This window comes from Capra hircus, chromosome 8 (genome assembly GCF_001704415.2).
Source record: "Capra hircus breed San Clemente chromosome 8, ASM170441v1, whole genome shotgun sequence".
Classification (NCBI taxonomy): domain Eukaryota; kingdom Metazoa; phylum Chordata; class Mammalia; order Artiodactyla; family Bovidae; genus Capra; species Capra hircus.
Genome location: NC_030815.1, coordinates 3,388,339 through 3,415,090, shown reverse-complemented (window position 1 = coordinate 3,415,090; position 26,752 = coordinate 3,388,339). Strand labels below are relative to the sequence as shown.

General features: G+C 37.7%; 1 protein-coding gene and 1 pseudogene across 2 annotated transcripts; one reads left to right on the top strand and one right to left on the bottom strand.

The window, feature by feature from the left end:
- On the top strand, positions 327 to 1,884 carry LOC108636588 (translation initiation factor IF-3, mitochondrial-like). The gene is made up of 3 exons (XM_018052753.1): positions 327 to 360; positions 483 to 703; positions 1,628 to 1,884. The coding sequence occupies exons 1-3, from the start codon at positions 327 to 329 to the stop codon at positions 1,844 to 1,846; spliced, it is 474 nt and encodes a 157-aa protein (XP_017908242.1). The 3' UTR covers positions 1,847 to 1,884.
- Positions 1,826 to 25,361, bottom strand: LOC108636587 (annotated as a pseudogene). Its single transcript, XR_001918489.1, has 3 exons — positions 25,259 to 25,361; positions 21,119 to 21,212; positions 1,826 to 3,111 (listed from the first exon to the last, which is right to left on the bottom strand). The product of XR_001918489.1 is annotated as a transcription factor IIIA pseudogene (transcript).

Below are 26,752 nucleotides of genomic sequence, written 5' to 3'. Positions count from 1 at the left end.
AGGAGCAAGAGTTATTTAATTTCATGACTCCAGTCACCATCTGCAGTGATTTTGGAGCCAAGAAAAGAAAGTCTCTCACTGTTTTCATTGTTTCCCCATCTATTTGCCATGAAGTGGTGTAACCAAATCCTATGACCTTTGTTTTTTGAATGTTGAGTTTTACTCCAACTTTTTCACTCTCCTCCTTCACTTTCTTTTTTTTTTTTTTAAGAAAAATTATTTTTATTTAAATTAAAAAAGGATAAAGAAAAAGTACAGTGAACACCTGTTATCCACCACCCAAAGGTTCTCTTTAAAGGACCATTCCTTTGTTCTTTCATCAAACAATGGTAGTGATAGACGGAAGCATTCCCTGTTCAGGTACTGTTACTTGGCAATTACAAAAGTGGTATTTCACCTTGTGTCTGTCTCCTCTATTTAACTGGAGGGTGAAACCATTAATACCAGGCAGACAGGAGGGCCTATAGCAGCGTAGACCTGAGGACGTGTGTGTGATAAAACCCAGGCCTCACAGACTAGCCCCAGATCTCACTCTTTCAACCTAGGACCCACCCTGACCAAGGAACTGACTTTTTCTTCAAATATTGGACAACATGATCTGAACACAAAGAGTAAACAGATTCAGCAGTGGATCGAAAAAAAGTACAAAGTCCAGATTACAGTAAAGAAAGGGAAGAGTGCAGATGAGCCCGAGGACAAAATGGTAAGTGAAAACAGGCCTGAGCAGCTGCTTGTTTTCTGAACTTATAAATACAGCTGTGGAAAACCTGGAAAACGTAAAGGCAGAGAAAAGTAATAATTCTGCCCAGTCTTAGTGGCAGCTAATTGGGCTTTCAAAATGCAAAATGTACACGCTCTTTCGACCGCAGCGTTAAGCACTTCGCCATGTGAGAACACTACTTCCTCACTTAAGGGCTATGTACTATTCTACTTCACAGACTGTAGAGGGCCTCACATTTAAATAGGAAAACTAGAGACTGTATGGGTTCATCTTTTTAAGTCCAATTCCCCTTTATAAATGCCTCTGAGAAGCAGTCAAGTCAAACTCTTCTAGGAAGTGTTAGTTTACAGTCCCAGGATAAGTCTGTGGAGGATCTGTGGATTTCGCTTTTGGAGTTACACAGCAGTAGATAAAGGCAGCGTTTACTCCAGTGGTTTTCAGCCCTAGCTCCAGACTAGAATGACCCAGGCTCTGGGCCCAGTCCAGCCCACCCCGAATCTCTAGAACCATGTGTCTTTTTCTAACCACCTCAGTGACTGTGAAGGACGGTTGGGAACAGCACTGAGCTGACAACCTAGGGGGATAAGGGGGCCCTGCCAGTGCCCAAACCCACCACTTGGCACTTTTTGTGTGTGGGTGGTTTGGGCCAAACAGCCTCTCGGTGTCATGACGGGGGATTCAAAACTATCAAGCCTTTAGCGTGTTGGACTAGTTCCATGGAGTTTGTATAACCACCTGGTTATTGTACAGTTTTCGATCAGCTTAACCAGGTCTATACAATTTGACTTAGCAAATCCCTTATATAGTAATTCAAGAATGTAGGCTTTTATGGGTATCAGATAAGCATGAACACTGGAAACAATCAGAGGTGCTGGTTTTATACTAGCCTTTTGTTTCCTCTTCTAGGAGGAGATGTGTAATCGAATAGTCCAGGCCGTGTCTGGAATTGCAACCTTCTCATCCCGGCCGCAGCCCATCAGAGGAGGCAAGGCTGTGATGTGTGTTCTTCGTCCCTTGAGCAAAAAGGAGGAGGCTGCATGGAGAGCAGCTCCGGGCACCCCAAGAGGAGACGCTCTGAACAGGGGAGACGGGAAGGACGGAGCATCTGGTGTCCTGCCCCAGTGACTTTAATAAACACATGCTTCCAGGGGAGAGAAACTGCATTGGCTGGTCTGTGGTCCTCCATACAGCGCAGGCGGATGTGCAGCTGCAGTCAGCATGGCGACGTGGAGAGCGCGTGGCCTTCCATGCAGCTCAGCGGCTCCCCATTCCTGGGCAAAGGCACAGCCTGGCCCTGTGTCCTCTTAGGAGGAAGGTACCCACTGAGCCGGGAGGCCAGGCTCCGCTTCCCACGAGACTGCCTCACTTTGATTTTCTTCATGTTGGGGTCATGCACAATGGCATGCCTGCTGAGGCTCTGCTTCATGGCAAAGGTCTTGCCGCAGCCAGCATGCTCGCACACGAAGGGGCGCTGCTGCTCGTGGAAGGAGAGGATGTGGCTCTGGAGGTTGAAGGAGGTGGTGTAGGTGCGGCCGCAGCCTGCCCGTGGACACCGGCACACGTCCCGCTCGGGGGTGTGCATCCTCATGTGCTGCCGCAGGAAGTCCTTGCGCTTAAACGTTTTCTGGCACACGCCACACCTTATGTCCTCTTTATGGGTTTCTCTCATGTGTTTTAGAAGCTCTGTCCATGTTTTTGCCACAAAAGAACATTCTTTTTGACATATATAGCCCTCATGGACCTTCCCATGCCGCTTCAGACTGCTGGGGGAGGCGAAGTGTTTTCCACATCCCTCTTGGGCACACTTGAACAGTGGCTCGTTGGTGTGCTGGCACTGGTGGGTTTTCAGCTGCTGATGTTTCTTAAAGGTCTTCTTACAACCTTCAAAACTGCATGCATATTGTTTCTGCTGGTTTTCATGTTTGCGTTCAAAATGTTTCTTCAAGTTTGATTTTGTGTTGAATTTCTGTTCACAGCCGCTAGCTGTACAAACAAAGGGCTTTTCTCCGGTGTGAATCACCGCGTGGCGGCTGAGATGGTAGTCCCTGACAAAGGCCTTGCCACACCCTTCATGGTCACAAACAAATGGTCTCTCCCCCGTGTGCCGGCACAGGTGCGCGTCCAGCTTCCAGGCCTTGTTGTAAGCGGCGCTGCAGCTGGGGAAGGAGCAGATGAACCTCCGAGGGAGCGCCTGGGGCGGCGGGGCGGCGCCCTCGCCTGCTGCAACGAATGCATCGGCGATAGTCAAGGACGACACCGCCTCGGCCACCGAGGCCGGCGGCTCCAGGTTGCCCCGGGCCAAGCGCTCGGGCACGTGCCGACCCACGTGCCGCGGAACCGCTGACCACCTACCGCTCCCCCGGACCGACACGTGGGCCCCTCCTCCTTCACTTTCATCAGGAGGTTCTTTTCTTCTTCACTTTCTGCCATAAGGGTGGTGTCATCTGTGAAACTGAGTTTATGGATATTTTTCCCAATGATCTTGATTCCAGATTGTGCTTCATCTAGCCCAGCATTTCTCATGAAATATATGTTAAATAAGCAGGGTGACAATATACAACCTTGATTTACTCCTTTCCCAATTTGGAACCAGTCCCTTGTTCCATGTCTGATTCTAACTGTTGCTTCTTGACCCATGTACAGATTTCTCAGGAATCAGGTAAGGTGATCTGGTTTCCCGTCTCTTGAAGAATTTTTCACAGTTTGTTGTGATCCACACACTCAAAGGCTTTGACATAGTTGATAAAGCAAAAGTAGAGATTTTTCTACAACTCTCTTGCTTTTTCTTTGATTCAATGGATGTTAGCAATTTAATCTCTGGTTCCTCTGCCTTTTCTAAATCCAGCTTGTACATCTGGAATTTCTCAATTCATGTAATGTTGAAGCCTGGCTTGGAGAATTGTGAGCATCACTTTGCTAGTGTGTGAGATGAGTGCAATTGTGCACTAGTTTCAACATTCTTTGGCATTGCCTTTCTTTGGAATTGGAATTAAAACTATTTTTTCCAGTTCTGTGGCCACTGCTGAGTTTTCTATACTCGCTATATGATTTTATGTTAAAAGTCAATGTATAATTAACAAATGAATCAAAACTAAAATAGACAGGCATTTATATACCACACAAAAATAAGCATTTTGTTTTATAGAGGCCCACTATTAATTTCTGCATGAAAAGATTTTAATATCAAGATACCACTATATCATAGAGGATACTGGCTTCCAAAGTATCTCAGTCATAAAGAATCTGCCTGCAGTGCAGAAGACACTGAGGCACTGGGTCAGTCCTCGGGCCAGGAAGATCCCATGGAGAAGGAAAGAGCAGCCCACTCCAATATTCTTGCCTGGGAAATCCCATGGACAGGGGAGCCTTGTGGACTACAGACCACGGGGTCACAAAAGAGTTGGACATGAATTGAGGCAACTGAATACAATTTTAATTACACTAATATTTTCCCACATGGCTCAACAATAAAGAATTTGTCTGCCAATGTGGGAGAGACAATAGACTTGGGTTCAATCCCTGGGCCAAGAAGATCCCCTGGAGAAGCAAATGGCAATTCATTTCAGTATTCTTATCTGGAAAATCCCATGGACAAAGAAGCTTGGTGGGCTTAGCACATGGAATCACAAAAGATTCGGATATGACTGAGCATAGCTCAGCATATTTTATATCTACCAACCATCGGACATATATTTGATATATACTTAAGCAATACAGCCTAAAGATTAACTTCTGATTTATTTGTAACTTGAATTCTTCTTATAATAAATTATGTTAAAACTGAAAGATGAGTAGTGAAAGATTCTGGGCTTAAATTCAAAAGGGCTTAATATTTAGTGAAGGAATCAGTAACATGTGTGCACACTGATGAACACATAAGCAAAGTCTTTGGGGTGACATTAAAAAGAGATAAATTCCTTTTTCTGATCATGAGGTTTTTGACTAAGACAACATCTGAACTAATGGATAGGCAAGACAAAAGAGGGAGAGTATTTTAAGTCATGAGTTAGCAGACAAGGTGATATTACTGAAAGAATATTCAATATTCTTGTGTTCAGCTAATTGGGGAACACATGGATGCAAAGGAGAAAATTGGCATTAAATATGGGTGGAAATACACAAATATTTCCAACATGCATCTATTAATAGTTGTCTCTCCCTCCCCCTTTTATTTTTGAACAAGTGAAGGGCATTATTGTAACTGTCTTAAAGATGATTTGGGGACTTTTCTTGTAGTCCAGTGGGAAGAATCCATCTGCCAATGCGGGAGACATAGGTCTAATCCCTTATCCTGGAAGATTCTGCATGTTACAGGGCAGCTAAGCCTATGCACCACAACGACTGAGCCTGTGCTCTAGCTCCAGCCAGCCCTACATACCAAAACCCGAGAGCTAGAGCCTGTGCTCTGCAGCAAGAGAAGCCATTGCAATGGGATCTGCACACTGCAACTAGAGAGTAGCCCCTGGTCACCACAATTAGAGAAAACCCTCATAGCTAGGAAGAGCCGGCACAGGCCAAAATTAATGAATAAATAACAGTTTAAGAGATGATTTTGATATAAGTACTTTTTCGAGGTAGAGGTTGTACATGGCAGTCATGTAGAATAATTGTTTACCTCCTTAGATAGAACGTACATAACAGTTTAAGAAAATAATAGATATTTTTGTTTCAGTAAGCCAATGGCAGAGAGGCATGAAAATCAAGCATAAGGGCAAATAATCACTTCTGCTGCTGCTGCTCCCTAGTCACTTCAGTCCTGTCTGACTCTGTGCGACCCCATAGACGGCAGCCCACTAGGCTCTGCTGTCCCTGGGATTCTCCAGGCAAGAACACTGGAGTGGGTTGCCATTTCCTTCTCCAATGCATGAAAGTGAAAAGTGAAAGTGAAGTTGCTCAGTCCTGTCTGACTCTTCACGACCCCATGGATCGCAGCCTACCAGGCTCCTCCGTCCATGGAATACTCCAGGCAAGAATACTGGAGTGGTTACCATTGCCTTCTCCGAATCACTTACGCTACTAAGTCTACAAAAAGGCTGAGGCAGCATCAGTTCAATTCAGTCTCTCGGTTGTGTCTGACTCTTTGCGACCCCATGGACTGCCACACGCCAGGCTTCCCTGTCCATCACCGACTCCAGGAGCTTGCTCAAACTCATGTCCATCAAATCCATGATGCCCTTCAACCATCTCATCCTCTGTCATCTCCTTCTCCTGCCTTCAATCTTTCCCAAAATCAAGATCTTTTCCAAAGAGTCAGTTCTTCTCATCAGGTGTGAAGGGTAATGAGTCTGATAGACTAAGTGCACAGATTGTTAGTGGGAGTAAGAGAGGAGACAATGTACCGTGTGCTTACCAGCAACAATGGAAGAATAAAGGAAATTCTGTTAGCAGGTTATAGTTCAAGGAAAAGACTTAAGAACACAGCCTATTTGTAGGGGCGTGTGTGTGTTTGTGTGTGTTAGTTGCTCAGTCATGTCTGCCTCTTTGTGACCCCATGGACTATAACTCTCCAGGCTCCTCTGTCCATGTAATTCTCCAGGTAAGAATACTGGAGTGGGTTGTCATTCCCTTTTCCAGGGGATCTTTCTGATTCAGGGATCAAACCTGTGTCTCCTGCATGATACTTTACCACTGAACCACCAGGGAATATTTATAAGGATAAACACGGCTAAATGATGTATACAAATAAAGTCTCAGTTGAGTGATAGAGACAATCTAAGAAGAATTGAGGTTTTAGGCTCATCACGTCATCTTACTATATTTAACCTCTCTGAAAGATTGACCTTATTTTTACTTATATTTTATTTTTAATTTTACTTCCATATCTGTCTCCATATAATCAGACTTTTGTTGTTATTTTATTCAAAAAGACAAAGTGAATGCATGTCTAAAAAGAAATTACTTCTAAGGATTGAAAGGCTATGATCTTGCTAATCACTAGAAAGTTTACAGCCAGTGATTTCTTTTATGTTCTTAGGTAAAACATGAGTTTGGCCTGTTTAAACTCCAAAGGAGTTAGCATTAAAGATTTTGAAAACTTGTAGAGGTGCTAATTAAATTAATTATAACTTGATTAACATGTCTTCGTGCAGGAGAACTTCAAAGAATGGAGTGAGTGACAGTTTGAATCTCCAGACAATCACCTATATATTTTCTAAGTCTATTTTATAAATCATCATCCATTATGTAGAACAGTGACTTTCCATGACAGATATGTATTATAATACATAGGGGCTTTAAAAAATAAAATTGTCAGACCTTTAAAAAATTTAGTTCCTATTAATAGTATATTGTAAGGGCTCATTAAATGAGCAATTATGGTTACTATAAACAAGGAGTACAAGAACAGAGATGTGGCAGAAGCAAAATTGAGAAGCATTTCTTCAGATTAACTATTTTGCCCCTCAAACCAAACTTCTGTATAAATAAGACATCACTCAATGCAATAACAAGAAAAGAAAGAGATTGATAACATGATAAATTACAAGCAGGTTGTACTATGTATATACATATTTCATATATTTTTATATATTATAGTCTAACATCTTATAAATTCATTTATTTTAACAGTAATTTAAATAGACATATGATTATGACTATTAAATCAATGTATATTAAATATTTTAGCTGAAATAATACAGTAAATATTTATATATATATTTCTGTGTCTATCTAGAGATACATAAAATATGTTAAAGGAATGTATATTTATAGCCAAGATAGAATAAAGAGAACTGAATTTACCATCCTACCTAAAATAACAAAGAAATCATTAAAAAACAAAAAAGAAAAAAAATGACTCAAGACATTTGACATGAGGAAACAAAGGACTGTAATCTTTTGCTTAGAAAAGTTTTCAGGGTAAAATATAAGGAGAGAATCCCGAAACTGGTAGGATATATTGGTTGGGATTCTGGGGGAGCCTAGATGGTTGGAAATTTCTGGGAAGAATAGCAGAGAGGAGAACTGCACAGAGAAACTACAATTATGTTCAGATTCTTTATGGTCACATATATGTCAAGCACTTGACATAAATGTATGAGGAAATGCTTCTATGATGGAAAAGGAACAAAACATAAAGAATTAGAAACAGAAATAGAGCAACATGGGACTCTAAAATGTGAAATGCCAGTTAACCAAGCGAAATTCAAGTAAATGTAAGTCAGTCATTGTTGTTCTCTCGTTTGTTCGTGTCCGACTCTATGACCCCAAGGACTGCAGCACACCAGGCTTCCCTTTCCTTCACTATCTCCTAGAGTTTGCTCAAACTCATGTCCATTGAGTCAGTGATACCATCCAACCATCTCATCCTATGTCATCCCCTTCTCCTCCTGCCTTCAATATTTCCCAGCATCAGCATCTTTTCCAATGAGTCTACTATTCACATCAGGTGGCCAAAGTATTGGAGCTTCAACTTCAGCATCAGTCTTTCCAATGACTAATTAGGACTCATTTCATTTAGGATTGACTGGTTTGAACTCCTTACTGTTTAAGGGACTCCAAGAGTCTTTTCCACCACCACAGTTCCAAAGCATCAGTTATTCAGTGCTCAGCTATCTTTATGGTCCAACTCTCACATCCATACATGACTACTGGAAAAATCATAGCTTTCAATATATGAACCTTTGTAGGCAAAGTAATGTCTCTGCTTTTTGATACACTGTCTTGGTTTGTCATTGTTTTTCTTCCAAGGAGCTTTAATTTCACCATCCACAGTGATTCTGGAGCCCAAGATAAAGTATGTGACTGCTGCCATTGTTTCCCCCATCCATTTGCCATGAAGTGAAGGGATCTGACGCCATGACCTTTCATTTATTGATTGTTGAGTTTTAAGCCAGATTTTTCACTCTCCACTTTCAGCTTCATCAAGAGGCTCTTTCAGTTCAGTTCAGTCTCTCAGTCGTGTCCGGCTCTTTGCGACCCCATGAACTGCAGCACGCCAGGCCTCCCTGTCCATCACCAACTCCCGGAGTTCATCAAAGCTCGTGTTCATCAAGTCGGTGATTCCATCCAGCCATCTCATCCTCTGTCGTCCCCTTCTCCTCCTGCCTCCAATCTCTCCCAGCATCAGAGTCTTTTCCAATGAGTCAACTCTTTACATGAGGTGTCCAAAGACTTGGAGTTTCAGCTTTAGCATCATTCCTTCCAAAGAAATCCCAGGGCTGATCTCCTTCAGAATGGACTGGTTGGATCTCCTTGCAGTCCAAGGGACTCTCAAGAGTCTTCTCCAACACCACAGTTCAAAAGCATCAATTCTTCGCCACTCAGCCTTCTTCACAGTCCAACTCTCACATCCATACATGACCACTGGAAAAACCATAGCCTTGACTAGACAGACCTTAGTCGGCAAAGTAATGTCCCTGCTTTTGAATATGCTATCTAGGTTGGTCATAACTTTTCTTCCAAGGAGTAAGCATCTTTTAATTTCATGGCTGCAGTCACCATCTGCAGTGATTTTGGAGCCCAAAAAATAAAGTCTGACACTGTTTCCACTATTTCCCCATCTATTTCCCATGAAATGATGGGACCAGAGGCCATGATCTTCGTTTTCTGAATGTTGAGCTTTAAGCCAACTTTTTCACTCTCCTCTTTCACTTTCATCAAGAGGCTTTTTAGCTCCTCTTCACTTTCTGCCATAAGGGTGGTGTCATCTGCATATCTGAGGTTATTGATATTTCTCCCAGCAATCTTGATTCCAGCTTGTGTTTCTTCCAGTCCAGAGTTTCTCATGATGTACTCTGCATAGAAGTTAAATAAGCAGGATGACAATATACAGCCTTGACCCACTCCTTTTCCTATTTGGAACCAGTCTGTTGTTCCATGTCCAGTTCTAACTGTTGCGTCCTGACCTGCATACAGATTTCTCAAGAGGCAGGTCAGGTGGTCTGGTATTCCCATCTCTTTCAGAATTTTCCACAGTTTATTGTAAGACACACAGTCAAAGGCTTTGGCATAATCAATAAAGCAGAAGAGGCTCTTTAGTTCCTCTTAACTTTCTGCTATAAAGGTAGTGTCATCTGCATATCTGTGGTTATTGATATTTCTCCCCACAACCTTAATTCCAACATGTTCTTCATCCAGCCTGGCATTTCCCATGATGCACACTGGATATAAGTTACATAAGTATGGTGACAATTACAGCCTTGATATATTCCTTTCCCAGTTTTGAACCAGTCTGTTTTTCCAAGTCCAGTTCTAACTATTGCTTCCTGACCTGCATATAAGTTTCACAGGAGGCAGGCAAGGTGGTCTGATACTCCCATCTCTTTAAGAGTTGCCTGTAGTTTATTGTGATTTGCATGGTCAAAGGCTTTAGTGTAGTCAATGAAGCAGAAGTAGACGGTTCTCTGAAATTCTCTTGCTTTTTCTATAATCCAGTGGGTGTGGCAATTTGATTTCTGGTTCCTCTGTCTTTTCTAAATACAGCCTGTATATCTGGAAGTTCTCAGTTCACATACTGTTGAAGCCTACCTTGAAGGATTTTGAACATTACATTGTGTGGTAGTTTGAACATTCTTTGGCATGGCCCTTTTTTGGGATTGGAGTGAATATTGACTTTTCCAATCCTATGGCCACTGCTGACTTTTCCAAGTTTTCCAGCATATAGAGTTCAGCACTTTCACAGCAAATCTTTTAGGATTTGAAATAACTCAGCTGGAATTCCGTCACCTCTACTAGCTTTGTAGTGATGCTTCATAAGGACCCCTTGGCTTCACACTCCAGGATGTCTGGCTCTAGGTATGTCAGTTAAATCTGACTAATATTTAGCTCAGAATAATTAGATAGAATTAATAAAGCAGCAGAGTTTCCCCAGTGCCTCAGTAGTAAGAATCCACCTTCCAATGCAGGAGACACAGGTTTGATAATATGGTCAGAAAGATCCCTTGGTGAAGGAAATGGCAACCCACTCCAGATTCTTGCCTGGGAGATGCCAGGGATAGGGGAGTCTGGTGGGTTACAACCTATGGGGCCACAAAGAGTTAAACATGACTGAGTGCATGCACACACACACAGTAACTCTATACATATTTTTTTCCCCAGAAAATTAAAGAAGAGGGAATACTTCCCAAGTCATTTGATGATGTCAGCTTTTCTGATAATAAAACTAAGGTATTTACAAGAAAAGTTAACTGCAGTGTTACATTCTTATGAACACTGATGTAAACATTCTGTAGTAACAAGTAATGCACAAAAAGGATAATGCATCATGCTCAAGTTGGGTTTATCCCAGAAATACAAGGAATGATTACTTGAAAATCAGTATAATTCAGGATACAATACCAAAAAAGAGTGAAGTCATATGATCAAGTCAATAATCCAGTAAATGAACTTGAGAAAATCCTAAATCCATTCTTGACTAAATATATTCTGTAATATTGGATAGTGAGACATTTCTGAATCTGATAAAGTGATAAAGAAAAAATATGAAGCCCCACAGTTAAGAGCAGAGTATTGAAATAATAGACACTTTTGCCTTACAATCAGAAATGAGACAAGGACGTCTACTCTAACCACTTATATCTGACATTCTACACTAGGTTCTAGTTGCTGCAATAAGGCCCTGGAAGAAACGAAGTCACCAGACTGGACAAGAAGAAATAAAACTGTCTTTACTTGCATATAACATGATTATCAACATAGAAAATCCTCTTGAATCTACAGAAAAGCTAGTGGAACTAATAGATGAATTTAAGAAGGCTGCAGAACATAACATCAACATGGAAAATTACACTGCATTCCTACTCACTAACAACCATTTTCAAAACTACCTGTCAGTTCTTTTAAAATGTAACCAAATCAGGTAAAACTAAGCCATTTCACTTCTAGCTATCTACATAAGAGGTGTAACAGCAGATTTCTATGCAAAAATTTATACATAAATGCCTAAGTAGTTTACATGTCCAAACATCTAGGTTAATAATAATCTTCATGCAACTGGCTTCATGCAACTTTAAGATATAAGGTTTCCCTAACATCTACATTTAGCTTTGTCCAGAACATCAGAAAATGCCACCTTTCAGAAGGCTTCTACTTAAAAGGCAAACACACACAAGACTTTCAGAAATAAGTCTGAAATACAATATATCTCATGTTTAATAATATACATTTCTCAACTTAATCTAAGCAAAGATAAGACTTAAGATATCCAGGTGACTATTGTGACCAAAATTCTTTTTATTAATATTCACAACTTAACACAGCATTTATCATCTGACAAAATTGAACACTCCTGAGGTTGCAACATTCTTTTTTTTTTTTTTTTTGGCAACGTTCTTAATTTTTTTTAAATTTTTATTGGGATTAGTTAATCCACAATGCTGTGTTAGTTTCCGTTGTACAGAAAAATGAATCAGTTACACGTATACTTATAGGCACTCTCTTTTTAGATTCTTTTCCCATATAGGCAAGATACTTTAAATTGACTTGTCATTATGAGTTTTCTTTCCAGATGTTAGTTTAATTTGACTCTTAAATGCATGTCACTCTAATAAGAATGTTAACACTTTAAGCTTTCTAATTGTAGTAGCATTGATGAAAATAACTTCTTAAATTCTATTTCACATTTTTATATTGAATAAGTTTCTTAATAAAAAATATAGGCTTGGAAACTCACAATCCTGTGTCCTAATTATTCACATAAAGTTGAACACATGATTTCATCATGGTTCTTACACATATGGGGAACATGCAGTAACACCTGACAGGTATAAACACTGATGTTTCTATGATTCTGTGACTCTCTTAACAAGTGGTAAGGGAACACTGGTTACTGGGGAAAAAGCTATGATCAAATATACACACACATATCTGTGTTTGGGACTATCTGTATTTCTAGAGTATACATACCAATAAATGAATATTTAATTAAATTTGTATATATGAAAATATTTCAGATCCTACTTTAAATGCATGAGTTGCTCTTCTATTTTAGTGTTCATTCTTCTCCTGTATGTTCCACTTAAGGAGCCAATATATCATATTTAATAATTAAATTTAATTGATATTTATTTCCCAACTATCCTTGTAAACTTTTGTGCCTATAAAATTCTGAGGTTTTTCAGAGACATTTACAATTTATTTACTGTAACTATTTATATAATATTTAGATTATATAGAGTTATATTTTAGTAACATAAATATATTATTAAAATATGATGATGTACATAAAATCCTAACAACAAGTACTTCCTCAATATTTTTCCAAGTGTTTTAACATAGGTTTTATTATTTTGTATGAAGCTTTATATTTTATGCAAATTAAATCTCATATACTGTAACTGATTTTCTTTACATGAGAAAAAGACAGTAAGTCTAGTAATACTGAGAGAAATTTAGAAAAATTGATGAGTTACATATAGCTGAACAGGAGAATGAGCACCAATTATTAGGTATTATCTTTTTTCTCTCTCCTTGAAAAGATGAAAGGGCTTAAGAATTCTGTTTTATTTGACTGATTGCGTAGTTGTTTATTTATTTGTCAAGTCTATAGCTTTTTTTTTTCAAAATTTTTTCTGAGCTAGAAAGACTCAGGAATCACAGGAAGAAGTTAATTCTTTATTGAATCAATCCTAAACTCTTGTTTTGAACCCACCGATAGCTATTCAATAAAAGAACAAGTATTGCTTTTAGAAATAACATTTTGCCTTACATGTTATTAAGGAGAGAAGTTTCACTCAATGAAAATATTTTGTCCCTCTTCATAGTTGTCTTTTTCTAATTCTCATGTTTATTCTAGCTTTAAATTATTACTATGTATTACACATTATGGGAAAAAAGAAAATGAAAACCAATCCACTATGCAGTCATTGGACATTTAAATAGGAAGAACCATAAGTCTAAAGACCACATCTGAGCTCCACTTAGCCACTCTGCAACTTTGGGCATAATTGTCTAAGTTTTAATCATTTGTAAAAACAAGGATAGCAATTGCAGATCTGGCCTACCTCCTAAGATAGTACTGAAAAACGAATGAGAAACAGAGTATTAGAGCTTGATACAAAAAGCATTAGCAATTAGCATGTATTCTAGGAATTTCTATTCTCTATAGGGTTCAAGATGATTTTGCCTGTGATACTCCTTTCAGTAGAAAATGGTCCACTGCCATGTTGTGATGCTCCACTTGGTTAACAAGTCACTGTGTGTTATATGCTTCATCTAGGCATCTTTTTGTCTTCATTCTATCCATGCATGCATTGGTTTCACTTTCATTTTTCACATGAAAAACCTGAAACTCAGTGAGGTTAAGAAAATTGCTGAAAGTTGACAAGTTAAAAATCTGAAATTGGAACTCTCTTTTATGTAACTACTGTGCCTTATCATATCTTTGTGAGACCATTTAGTTTTTTTTTAATTAGTTAATTTATTTTAATTGGAGGCTAATTACTTTACAATATTATAGTGGTTGTTGCCATACATTGACATGAATCAGCCATGGGTATACATGTGTCCCCCATCCTGAACCCTCCTCCCACCTCCCTCCCCATCCCATCCCTCAGGGTCATCCCAGTGCATCAGCCCTGAGCACCCTGTCTCATGCATCAAACCTGGACTGCAGATATGTTTCACATATGATAATATACATGTTTAAGTGCTGTTCTCTCAGATCATCCCACCCTCACCTTCTCCCACAGAGTCCAAAAGACTGTTCTATACATCTGCATCTCTTTTTCTGTTTCGCATATAGTGTCATCATTACCATCTTTCTAAATTCCATATATATGTGTTAATATACTGTATTGGTGTTTTTCTTTCTGACTTACTTCACTCAGCTCCAGTTTCATCCACCTCATTAGAACTGATTCAAGTCTGTTTTTTAATGGCTGAGTAATACTCCATTGTGTATACGTACTGTGGTTTTCTTATCCATTCATCTGGTGATGGATATCTAGGTTGCTTCCATGTCCTGGCTATTGTAAACTGTGCTGCGATGAACATTGGGGTACTCATGTCTCTTTCAGTTCTGGTTTCCTCAGTGTTTATGCCCAACAGTGGGATTGCTGGGTCATATGGCAGTTCTATTCCCAGCTTTTTAAGGAATCTCCACACTGTTCTCCATAGTGGCTGTACTAGTTTGCATTCCCACCAACAGTGTAAGAGGGTTCGCTTTTCTCTGCACCCTCTCCAGCATTTATTGTATGTAGGCTTTTGGATAACAGCCATTCTGACCTGCATGAGATGATACCTCATTGTGGTTTTGATTTGCATTCCTCTGATAATGAGTGATGTTGAGCATCTTTTCATGAGTTTGTTAGCCATCTATATGTCTTCTTTGGAGAAATGTCTGTTTAGTTCTTTGCCTCCCCCCCTCATTTTTTTTTAATTGGGTTGTCTGTTATTCTGGTATTGAGCAGCATGAGCTACTTGTATATTTTTGAGATTAATTCTTTGTCAGTTGCTTCATTTGCTATTATTTTCTCCTGTCCTGAAGGCTGTCTTCTCACCTTGCTTATAGTTTCATGGTTGTGCAAAAGCTTTTAAGTTTAATTAGGTTCCATTTGCTTATTTTTGCTTTTTTTTCCATCACTCTGGGAGGTAGGTGATAGAGGATCCTGCTATGATTTACATCAGAGGGTGTTTTGACTCTGTTTTCCTCTAAGAGTTTTATAGTTTCTGGTCTTACACTTAGATCTTTAATCCATTTTGAGTTTATTTTTGTGTATGGTGTTAGAAAGTGTTAAAATTTCATTCTTTTACAAGTGGGTGAACAGTTTTTCCAGCACCACTTGTTAAACAGATTGTCTTTTCTCCATTGTATATTCTTGCTGCCTCTGCCAAAGGGAAGTTGTCTATAGGTGTGTGGATTTATCTCTGGGATTTCTATTTTGTTCCATTGATCTATATTTCTGTCTTTGTGCCAGAACCGTACTGTCATGATGACTATGGCTTTGTAGTATATTCTGAAGTCAGGCAGGTTGATTCCTCCAGTTCCATTCTTCTTTCTCAAGAGTGCTTTAGCTATTCAAGTTTTTTTTTTTTTTTTTTGTATTTCCATACAAATTGTGAAATTATTTGTTCTAGTTCTCTGAAAAATGCCACTGGTAGCTTGATAGGGGTTGCATTGAATCTATAGATTGCTTTGGGTAATATACTCATTTTCACTATATTGATTCTTCCAATCCAAGAACATGGTATATTTCTCCATCTATTTGTGTCATCTTTGATTTCTTTCTTCAGTGTTTTATCGTTTTCTATATATAAGTTTTTGTTTCTTTAGGTAGATTTATTCCTAAGTTTTTATTCTTTTCATTGCAATGGTGAATGGAATTGTTCCCTTAATTTCTCTTTCTGTTTTCTCATTGTTAGTGTATAAGAATGCAAGGGATTTCTGCGTGTTGTTTTTATATCCTGCAACTTCACTATATTCATTATTTACCCCTAGTAATTTTCTGGTGGTGTATTTAGGGTTTTCTATGTAGAGGATCATGTCATCTGCAAACAGTGAGAGTTTTACTTCGTTTCTCCATTTTGGATTCCTTTTATTTCTTTTTATTTTTCTGATTGCTGTGGCTAAAACTTTCAAAACTATGGTGAATAGTAGTGGTGAGAGTGGGCACCCTTGTCTTATTCCTGACTTTAGGAGAAATGCTTTCAATTTTTCACCATTGAGGATAAGGTTTGCTATGGGTTTATTATATGTGGCTTTTATTATGTTGAGATCTTCTGTGCCTGCTTTCTGGAGGGCAGGGTTTTTATCATAAATGGATGTTGAATTTTGTCAAAGGCCTTCTCTGCATCTATTGAGATAATCGTATGGTTTTATCTTTCAATTTGTTAATGAGATGTATCACATTGATTGATCTGTGAATATTGAAGAAAGGTTGCATCCCTGGAATAAAACCCACTTGGTTAATATGTATGATCTTTTTAATATATACTTGGATTCTATTTGCTATAATTTTGTTGAGGATTTTTGCATTTATGTTCATCAGTGATATTAACCTGTAGTTTTCTTTTCTTTTCTTTCTTTTTTTTTGTGGCATCTTTGTTTGGTTTTGGTATTAGGGTGATGGTGGCCTCAGAGAATGAGTTTGGCAGTTTACCTTCTGCAATTTTCTGGAAGAGTTTGAATAGGAAAGCTGTTCGCTCTTGTCTAAATTTTTGGTAGAACTCACCTGTGAACCTATCTGGTCCTTGGCTTTTTTTTGTTGGAAGTGTTTTGATTAAAGTTTCAATTTCCATGCTTGGGATGAGTCTGCTAAGATTTTCTATTTCTTGCTGGATCAGTTTTTGAAGGTTGTACTTTTCTAAGAGTTCATCTATTTCTTACAAGTTGTCCATTTTATTGGCATATAGTTGCTGATGGTAGTCCTTTATGATCCTTTGTATTTCTGTGTTGCCTGTTGTGATTTCTTCATTTTTATTGATAATTTTGTTGATTTGATTCTTCTTCCTTTTTTTCTTGATGAGTCTGGTTAATGGTTTGTCTATTTTAATTATCTTCTCAAAGAACCAGCTTTTAGTTTTGTTGATTTTTGCTATAGTCTCCTTGGTTTCATTTTCATTTATTTCTGTCATAATTTTTATGATTTCTTTCCTTCTACTAACCCTGGGGTTCTTCATTTCTTCTTTTTCTAGTTGCTTTAGGTGTAAACTTAGGTTATTTATTTGATTTTTCTCTTGTTTCTTCTGGTAAGTTGTATTGCTATGAACCTTCCCGTTAGCACTGCTTTTGCTGAATCCCATATGTTTTGGATTGCTGTGTTTTCATTTTTATTTGTTTCTATGCATATTTTGATTTCTTCTTTTTATTTCTTCTGTGATTTGTTGGTTATTCAGAAGTGTGTTGTTTAGCCTCCATATGTTTGCATTTTTAATGTTTTTTTTTCTTTTATTCCCTGTAGTTGATATCTAATCTTGTTGCATCATGATCAGAAAAGAAGTTTGAGATGATTTCAGTTTTTTTTAAATTTACTAAGGCTAGATTTATGGCCTAGGATGTGATCTATCCTGGAGAATGTTCCATGTGCACTTGAGAAAAAGGTGAAATTCATTGTTTTGGGGTGAAATGTCCTATAGATATCAATTAGGTCTAACTGGTCTATTGTATCATTTAAAGTTTGTTTTTCCATGCTAATATTCTGTTTAGTTGATCTATCCATAGGTCTGAGTGGGGTGTTAAGTCTCCCACTATTATTGTGTTACTGTTACTTTCCCCTTTCATATTTGTTAGCATTTGCCTTACATATTGTGGTGCTCCTATGTTGGGTGCATATATATTCATAATTGCTATATCTTCTTCTTGGGTTGATCCCTTGATCATTACGTAGTGTCCTTCTTTGTCTCTTTACAGCCTTTATTTCAAAGTCTATTTTATCTGATATGAGTATTGCTATGCCTGCTTTCTTTTGGTCTCCATTTCCGTGAAATATCTTTTTCCAGCCCTTCACTTTCAGTCTGTATGTGTCCCTTGTTTTGAGGTGGGTCTCTTGTAAACAGCATACTTTTGTATTTATTCAGCCAGTCTTTGTCTTTTGGTTGAGGCATTCAAACTAGTTGTGTTTAAGGTAATTATTGATAATTATGATCCTCTTGCCTTTTACTTTGTTTTTGGGGGTTCATGTTTATAAATCTTTTTTGTGTGTCCTCGCTACAGAAGATCCTTTAGCATTTGTTGGAGAGCTGCTTTGGTGGTACTGAATTCTCTGAGCTTTTGCTTGTCTGTAAATCTTTTGATTTATCCTTCATATTTGAATGATATCCTTTCTGGGCCTAGTAATCTGTTTTTTTTTTTTTTTTTTTTTCTCTCTCTCTCTATCTTTCATCACTTTAAGTATGTCCTGCTATTCCCTTCTGGCCTGAAGAGTTGCTATTGAAAGATCATCTGTTATCTTTGTGGGAATCCCCTTGTGAGTTATTTGTTGCTTTTCCCTTGCTGCTTTTAATATTTGCTGTCTGTGTTTTATCTTCATTAATTTGATTAATATGTGTCTTGGGGTATTTTTTCTTGGGTTTGTCCTGTTTGGGACTCTCTGTGTTTTTTGGCCTTGGGTGGCTATTTCCTCACCCATTTTAGGCAAGTTTTCAACCATTATCTCCATTTAGATTTTATGAAACATCCTGTATGCTATTTTCACTTCTCTTCTCTTTTGTCTGATGCAGATTATAAACTGCTACTGCTGCTAATTCACTTCAGTCGTGTCCAACTCTGTGCGACCCCATAGGTGGCAGCCCACCAGGTTTTCCTGTCCCTGGTATTCTCCAGCCAAGAATACTGGAGTGAGTTGCCATTTCCTTCTCCAAAGTGAAGAGTGAAAGTGAAGTCTCTCAGTAGTGTCTAACTCGTAGCAACCCCTCCTACTGCAGCCTACCAGGCTCCTCCATCCATGGGATATTCCAGGCAAGAGTATTGCAGTGAGGTGCCATTGCCTTCTCCAAGATTATAAACTAAATAACCAATATTCTTTGAGTCAAAGAGAAAGAAATTACTTTTTTTGGTTTTATTGCAGAATTTGGTTTATCTCAACGCAATACTTTTTTATTTGCCTGATACACTGACTGCATTCTCAAGCCCAGTTTCAATTCTTATGCTATTTACAGCCTTAATCTCAACCATCTTTGCTCAAAGTGTACTTAATAAGACATGTTCCTTTGAAAGATTCTAAATTACCTCTCTCGAGTTTATTAGTACTCTAGATTTGGTGAACAAATACAGATGAAATATGTCTTTACACTTTATGACTTTTTGGATAGAGAGGCATGTCTGTTAGAGTCTATGAAAATCAATTTTATTCTATCTAGACCTAAGAGTTTAATTCTTTTTGGCAGTCTTTAAATGACAGCTCTTTCTCTCTACAAAGCATTGAATAGTTCACAGAACTTCTTGTGAACTTTCTTCCAATCAGTCTTCCCCTTCATCCTTCCTCCCCGCCTCCTTTCCTTCCTTCTTTCTTTCTCTGGGCTAAAATGCAATGATGAAATAACACAATATTATCAATAAATGTGAGCTACAGTTAATTTATAAGAGATAAGTTTGAACATTTATGCATGTTTGTTTCAAAGACTGTTAATGATAAATTTCATCAAATATTTTTTTCTGAAACAAAAATATTTTAGCAAATTATATTTCCACCTTTGTCCCTTGCTGATACAAGCCACTCTCAAGCCCTTTTTGTGGGGCCCTATTAAATATTTACCTCCCTTTGTTTTCTGTTACACCAGTTATTTCCCAGAGTCACTATGAACATTCCCTGATACAGATCAGAACCAGTCACTTCTCCAAGGAACCTTTGTCACTTATGGTGGAATATGTTACTTAGAGATAAAAACTGTGGCCCTAAAATGATATTGGAGCTAGAATATAATCATTGCTATGTTCCCTCAGTAGGTAAAGTTAGAATTTTGAAAATAACATATGTTTATTGATATTTTCAATTTAGCTTAAGATTTAATGGTTTTAAATTGCATAGTGTGCAGGACTACCCTGTTAATCCAGGGATTAAGACTTCATCTTTGAATGTCAGAGGTGTGGGTTCAGTCCCTGATCCAGGAGCTAAGATCCTACAGGTTTTGTGACCAAAAAATCAAAACAGAAAACAGAAAAATATTGTAAGAAATTTGACAAAGTCTTTATAAATTGTCCCATCAAAAGTGAAAAAAAAATCTTTTAAAACTTTTTTGAAAATTACATACAGAGTCTAATGGAAAAAATTCTATAAATCACTTAAAATATAAGTTTCAAATTCAAACACTGAAATTGTTTCTTAAAATGTTAAAAATAAATAGTCAAAGTAAATCACACTAATACTAGTAACTGTAGTTAACAGCTACTCTGCTTCTGCCAGGTGCTTGAGCAAAACCCCTGCTCTATGTTGTGGCAATTATGACCACTGTTGTCATGTTCTGTCATAAAAAGCTTTAGACTCATGCAACTTTATCTACATTTTTTCCCTTTATTCCAGATTTTGAACAGAGAAAGACTTTCTTCATTCTTTATCCCAAAGGAATTTTGTGGCTCTTTTTTCCCCCCCTTCAGATACATAAATGGTTTCAATGCTACATTCAGATTTCTAGTTCACTGGGGATTGATCTTGTGTAAGGTAAAGAACCAGTTGCATTATTAAGCGTCAGTTACATATTTGCTCCAACATCAGTCAGTTTAAAAACCATTTTTTTCCCAGTGACTTGAGACATGGTATTTATGATCAACTAAATTCTCACATGTATTTGTTTAGATGCAGCCCTATGAATGTCTGCATGTCTTAGGAGTGAGATGCTAACAGCCTTTTGTTCTGGATTGTCTTCTGAACTTTTGCACAGCAAACAGCTTTGGATGACAGAAATGTCACCTCCTCTGGAGCAATGATTTGGCACTCTCACTGCTTATAATGAAAGATTTGGGTTCTAACTCAGGGTCCCTCTCTCCTAGGGCAGCACATCTATTTTACATACCCCTGTGATTACCTGGACTTGGGTAACAGACACAGGTAATGATACTGATCTCTGATGAATCTTCTATCAGCATATTTGAAAATGTAGCAGGAATCCACGTTTAATTCTGTGAAAATAATTAAAAATCTCAGACATAATTGTAAACTTGAACTATTTTTACTAGTTTTATGTAAATGGACCAATACCACACTGCTTGAATTTAAGAGATATTTTTATAGACTATGTTTCAATATCTGGTAGGACTATAACCTTTTATGCACCCTTTTTAGGATTTCCTTATTACTCTGTATTTGCTTTCTCATATTTTAAAAAGCAACTTATCTAGTTGGGGAGAGGGAAAATATTTGTTGGTATTTTTACTGGATTCTTGAATAAGACAATGAAGCTTTAATTACTTGGAATAAACATCTTATGATGTTGAGCTCTTCTAACCAAGAACATGCTATAATTTCCTTCCCCCCCCCCCCACCCCAGTATACAGATACAACTCACATCACAGTTTAAGAACTTTCTTATACAGATTTGCCCATTCCTTGTTAAGGTATTTTTCTATTATTTTATATTTTAATTTGTATTTTATACAAGGCTCATCTTCTGCTAAATATCTTACTGGATATGACATATATATGAATACTACTGATTATAGGATTTTAAATATAAAGCTAACTTACTAGATTTTCTAATTGTTTATGGTATTTTTAACTGTTTTTCCTGGATTCTTAAGGTATACTCTCTTATCCTCTTTGATAAAAATAGTTTTAAATATTATTTTACCAGGAAGTTATCTTTAATTTTGTTCTCTTCTATAACTATCTTGGGAAATTTTCTCAAAATAACATTAAAATATTAACGGTGATACTTGACATTCTTGCTATTTCCTATTTAGGGAGAATGACCCATTTTGCCCATTAAGAAAGATGCTACTGTTTAGAGCTAACATATGGAATAACACAAACACTCTCACATCATATACATCAGATTAAGAAAGCGTCTATTCAATCTTATGGAGTGTTTTTAGTTTTAATACAAAATGAATTTTCAAGATGACATTTTAGTGTTTATGGAGGTGAACAAATGTCTTTAATGTATCAGTACAACAAATTTGTAATGCATTTATATATTTATTTAAATAGACTGAGATGATCAGAACTTTAATGTTTTACTGAGCTCTCCTTTAAACTGTGTATGACTGATCCTATTTTGAGGAGACTTTTGACAACTTTATGCCTTTTATGGAAGAACTCAGTGGTAGAATATTACTGAGTTCTAACCTAGTTAACTTATTTAGAAGTCTTGATAAACAGAAGGCTGCTGCACACTTTCTCTCCTCAAGAATTCCTGAGATAATGATTCCCTGTTTCATTTTAGTGAACCTTGCTGAAAAGCGTGGTATCAGTGTGATTTTGCCTTTGTAGTGCTTTCTTAAAAGTTTGATTTTTTTTTCCCCGTTTGTTTGCCTGGCAGCCCAGAAAAGTTTTCAAAATTGTCTTCATGCTGTTAAAGTGGCATCATTTTCCCAGGGCATATTTGCTTGGCAACTGAGACTTGTGGGCAAATGTCTCCATCAAAGATGGTATTCCTAAAGGATCTCCTTAATTTCAGGAGGGTTTTGCACTCTGAGGGCTACTATTACCTGGCTTTATGCTCTGAACAGATTTCTTATTAGAAGGCCTGCATATTCAGCAAGCCAGGTATCAGTGGAATGTGCTGCTCGGATGTCTACTTGACCTGCATATGTAAGTGGACTTCAGGGATGTCTAATGTTCAGTGTTCCAGGGCACACCAGACCTAATCAGGTCAGAGGAAGGTGTCAACTGCAGAAAGCAGCAGTCCCATCAGAGCAGGCTCTGTGATGGGACCCTGACATGAGGCACACCTGAGAGCATGCATCCAAAACAGGACTAGTTTAAGGATACACAGCATCTGGAATTCTAAGGAAAAGCTTTTATCCACACGTTACCTGATAGACTGGCATCCACTGTGGCTTAGACTTGTAGACAAATTCTGATTTGTTATGGCTTCATAGGCAGCCAATATGTCCCTCCTCATGGAGAGGGCAATGGAAAACTGTGTGGTGACAAGATAATCTACAATAAAGGGACGATAGATCTATTGGAGGATGGATGAGCCACATAAGATACACTCTTAACAAATGGATCATATTCCATGTTTTATAAGGTACATTTGCTTGTGTGCTTGCCAGTTCACACAAGTTCTCCAATAGTGGGCAGTGGGGGCATTTCTGAGTTTTTCCAAATATTTGGAGGTGGTTAAGGCCATATATTGGCTACTTATATGACAGTGAGTGCTGTATGCTTAGTCATTTTAGTCATGTCCAACTCCTTGTTACTGCATGGACTTAGCCCGCCGGGCTCCTCTGTCCATAGGATTACCCAGACAAAAATACTCAAGTGGGTTGCCATTCCATTCTTCAGAGGATCTTCCTGACCCAAGGATTAAACTCAGGTCTTCTCTATTGCTGGTGGATTCATTAAAATCTGAGCCACCAGGGGCTTCATATGATAGTAAATATGGCTATAACTTCTCTCTTTTGATTATAAAAGTATTGAGCTAATAAGTTAAATTTAAACAACATTTAAAGAAAAAATTATCATGTAATTATAAGGTTTTAGTTTTCTAAAATGCATTTTTTGTGCTTTTAGAAAGTAGTCCATATCTACATGTTTCCAGTAGAGCCATCTTAGCCCCCTTGGTCTGTAGTTCATCTTCAGTCCTTCTCCAGCAAGGTACATCTCCTGTGAAATACTCCTTATGTATGTGTATTGACCACTGTTAAATATTTGCCAAATTAATTGTTATGTTGGTCAAAAGGGAGGAGACAGAGCAATTATCTAAGTGGCATTCACTAACTGTACACTTAGTCTTCTTTTTTCCATTGCGAAGTATGTCACTACTTGAATATCCACATATCAGCACTATATGTTGGATTGGCTAAAAGGTTCGTTTGGGTGTTTCCATAACATATTATGAAACACTGGAATGAACCTCTTGGCCAACCCAATCCAAATAAAATAGAGAGAAAAATAAAGACACCAGGACCAAATAGTGATAATTGTCATGACGCTTGAATAAGAAAATGTAGAATCAGCAATCTTTACATCAAAATGAAGGATGAGTTTTGATGGTAAGCACACTTGTGGTTCCAAAAGTTGCCCAAGTCCTAATCTTTGGAATCTGTAATATCTTATGTTATTGGCAAAGGAGCATTAAGATAGAAAATGGAATTAAACTTTCTAATCAGGTGGTCTTAAAAGACAGAGATTAGATGAGATGAGACAAGATGGTTGGATGGCATCACTGACTCAGTGGACATGGATTTGAGCAGAATCTGGGAGACAGTGAAGGAAAGAGGGTCCTATGTGCTGCAGTCCATGGGGTTGCAAAGGGTTGGACATGACTTAGAATTAAACAACAACAATCCTTGATTTAGCTAAGACTTCCAGCCCATAAAACTATAAAATGATACATTTGTTTTATTTAAATGATACATTTGTGATAATTTGTTAAAGCAGCAATAGAGAGCCAATATAGTTACGAAAACTGAATCACTATTGAATAAAACCATGGAATTCAGTAAGTGATGTTTTCCTGTAGATTGAAATTATTTTAAATGTATCCAGAGATAGTTTCTTAATGGAAAGCCATGCTTTGAATGTTTTACGCTAAGGTATCTTTAATCCCAAATACAATCCTTTTAAGGTATAAAAGCAATTAAATTATTTCAACTGTCTCTTTAGTTTTTTGTTTGTTCTAGTTAAAAACCCTATTTTCAGCAAATTAAATGTTAGCTTTTAACACTGAACTTTGGTTTCAAGTTATCTATCACTTTATACTATATAACAAGCAACGTTTTTTTTTTCTTTTTTTACCAAACTTGCAAAACAAAATACAGTATCAAATTATACGTGTGAGAAAACGCAAAATGCACTTTAAAACCCAGAGCTGAGATTTCATTTAGATCAGTCATTAACCATTAGGTAAGAGAGCTTATTTGAGGAGTTGAAATCATAGCGCTTACACTGTATTTTAAATGTTGCTGAGAGCACTGAGGTGAAATAACTTGTCAGCGTAAGTGCTTTTTCTCACTTATTAGAACAAGACCAACCCGGAAAAACCTATATTTTCCATTACCTAATCTTCTCACAGAAACAAAATCTTTAATTAGTGCAGCGATAGTGTTAAATTCAATGACTATTTCATTACAAACTAGATAAAATTCAAGTAACTTGAGCATTTCGCTTTTCATAAAGCTCCACTTTAAAATATATATCAAAAGGAAAAGGAAAACAAGACTACATAAAATGATGTGATGTTCCTTCTTAACTTCAACTACTGAAAACTTTTTGGTGTTCACAATGTAGAATCAGAACATGTTTATTTCCTACTTTGAAATAACAGAGCACAGTGATTAGAATTACAAACTCATGTCACATGGCTTTGTTTTAATGTGTCTTTCTACTTTGTCAGAGACTGACGTTTGTTATAATCACTCCAATCCCTGGGGTTTCCGTGGTGGCTTCGTTGTAAAGAGTCTAGCTGCCAATGGAGGAGATGCAGGAGCTAAGAGACCAATCTCTGGGTCAGGAAGAGCCCCTGCAGAAGGAAATGGCAACCCACTCCAGTATTCTTGTCTTGAGAATTCCACGGCCAGAGGAGCCTGATGGGCTACTGACCATGGGTTTCCAAAGAGTCGGACATGACTGAGTGACTAACACACTTTTCATAAATGAAATAAAACTAAAGCATATAGGTAAGTGGGCTTTACATATTAATAATGCAGCTAGCCCTGCTGTGGGATCACAAAGATTTGGATATGACTGAGCTTGTGCGTGCACATGAACACACACATACCTGGGAGACCATGTTGCTACAATATCAGACCTCTTATTTCATTTATCTAATTATCCACGTCTGTAATATCAACTCAAAAGCTTCAGGTATGAAACTACATGCCTTTTTATTTTGTGTGTTTGTCAATTTCTATCCATGTATGACTTTTAGTGTGAATGTTTTGTTAGTTTAGATCATTCTTACTTTCCACTTGAAGTATTTAATTTTGATTCCATTTCAGGACTCTCATCTCCACTGTAATTTCATTCCATGGAAACCAAGAAGCTACCTTATTCCACCCCAATGTTAATAACTAGGATTTCCTAATAAATATATGGGAATAAGAATTAAGTACATGGGATCTTTCAACTATAGAAAGAATGATATCTCAAAATAATTTATAAAAATGTGAAAACTGGGAACAGCTGAATAATCAAAATAATCTGTGTTCAGATATTTGCTTTGACCCAAGAAAACATCTTATACTAGCCTTTTCCTTTACCCAAACAATTAAGTGATAATATCAAGCATTTAAAAGTGCCTAAACTCAAAAACTGTTAGCTGACATCTGGATTACCTCTGGAGACTAACAAAATCAAATGTCCAGATCTACAAAGATCTAATGACTTTATCTTGTAATGTGGGATACACCTGAGTGTATGTGTGCTCTTTCGTGTACAACTCTGTTGCAACCCCATGGACTGTAGCCTGCTATGCTGCTCTGTGCATGGGATTTCCCAGATAAAAATACTGAAGTGGGTTGCCATTTCTATCTCCAGGGGATATTCCCATTCC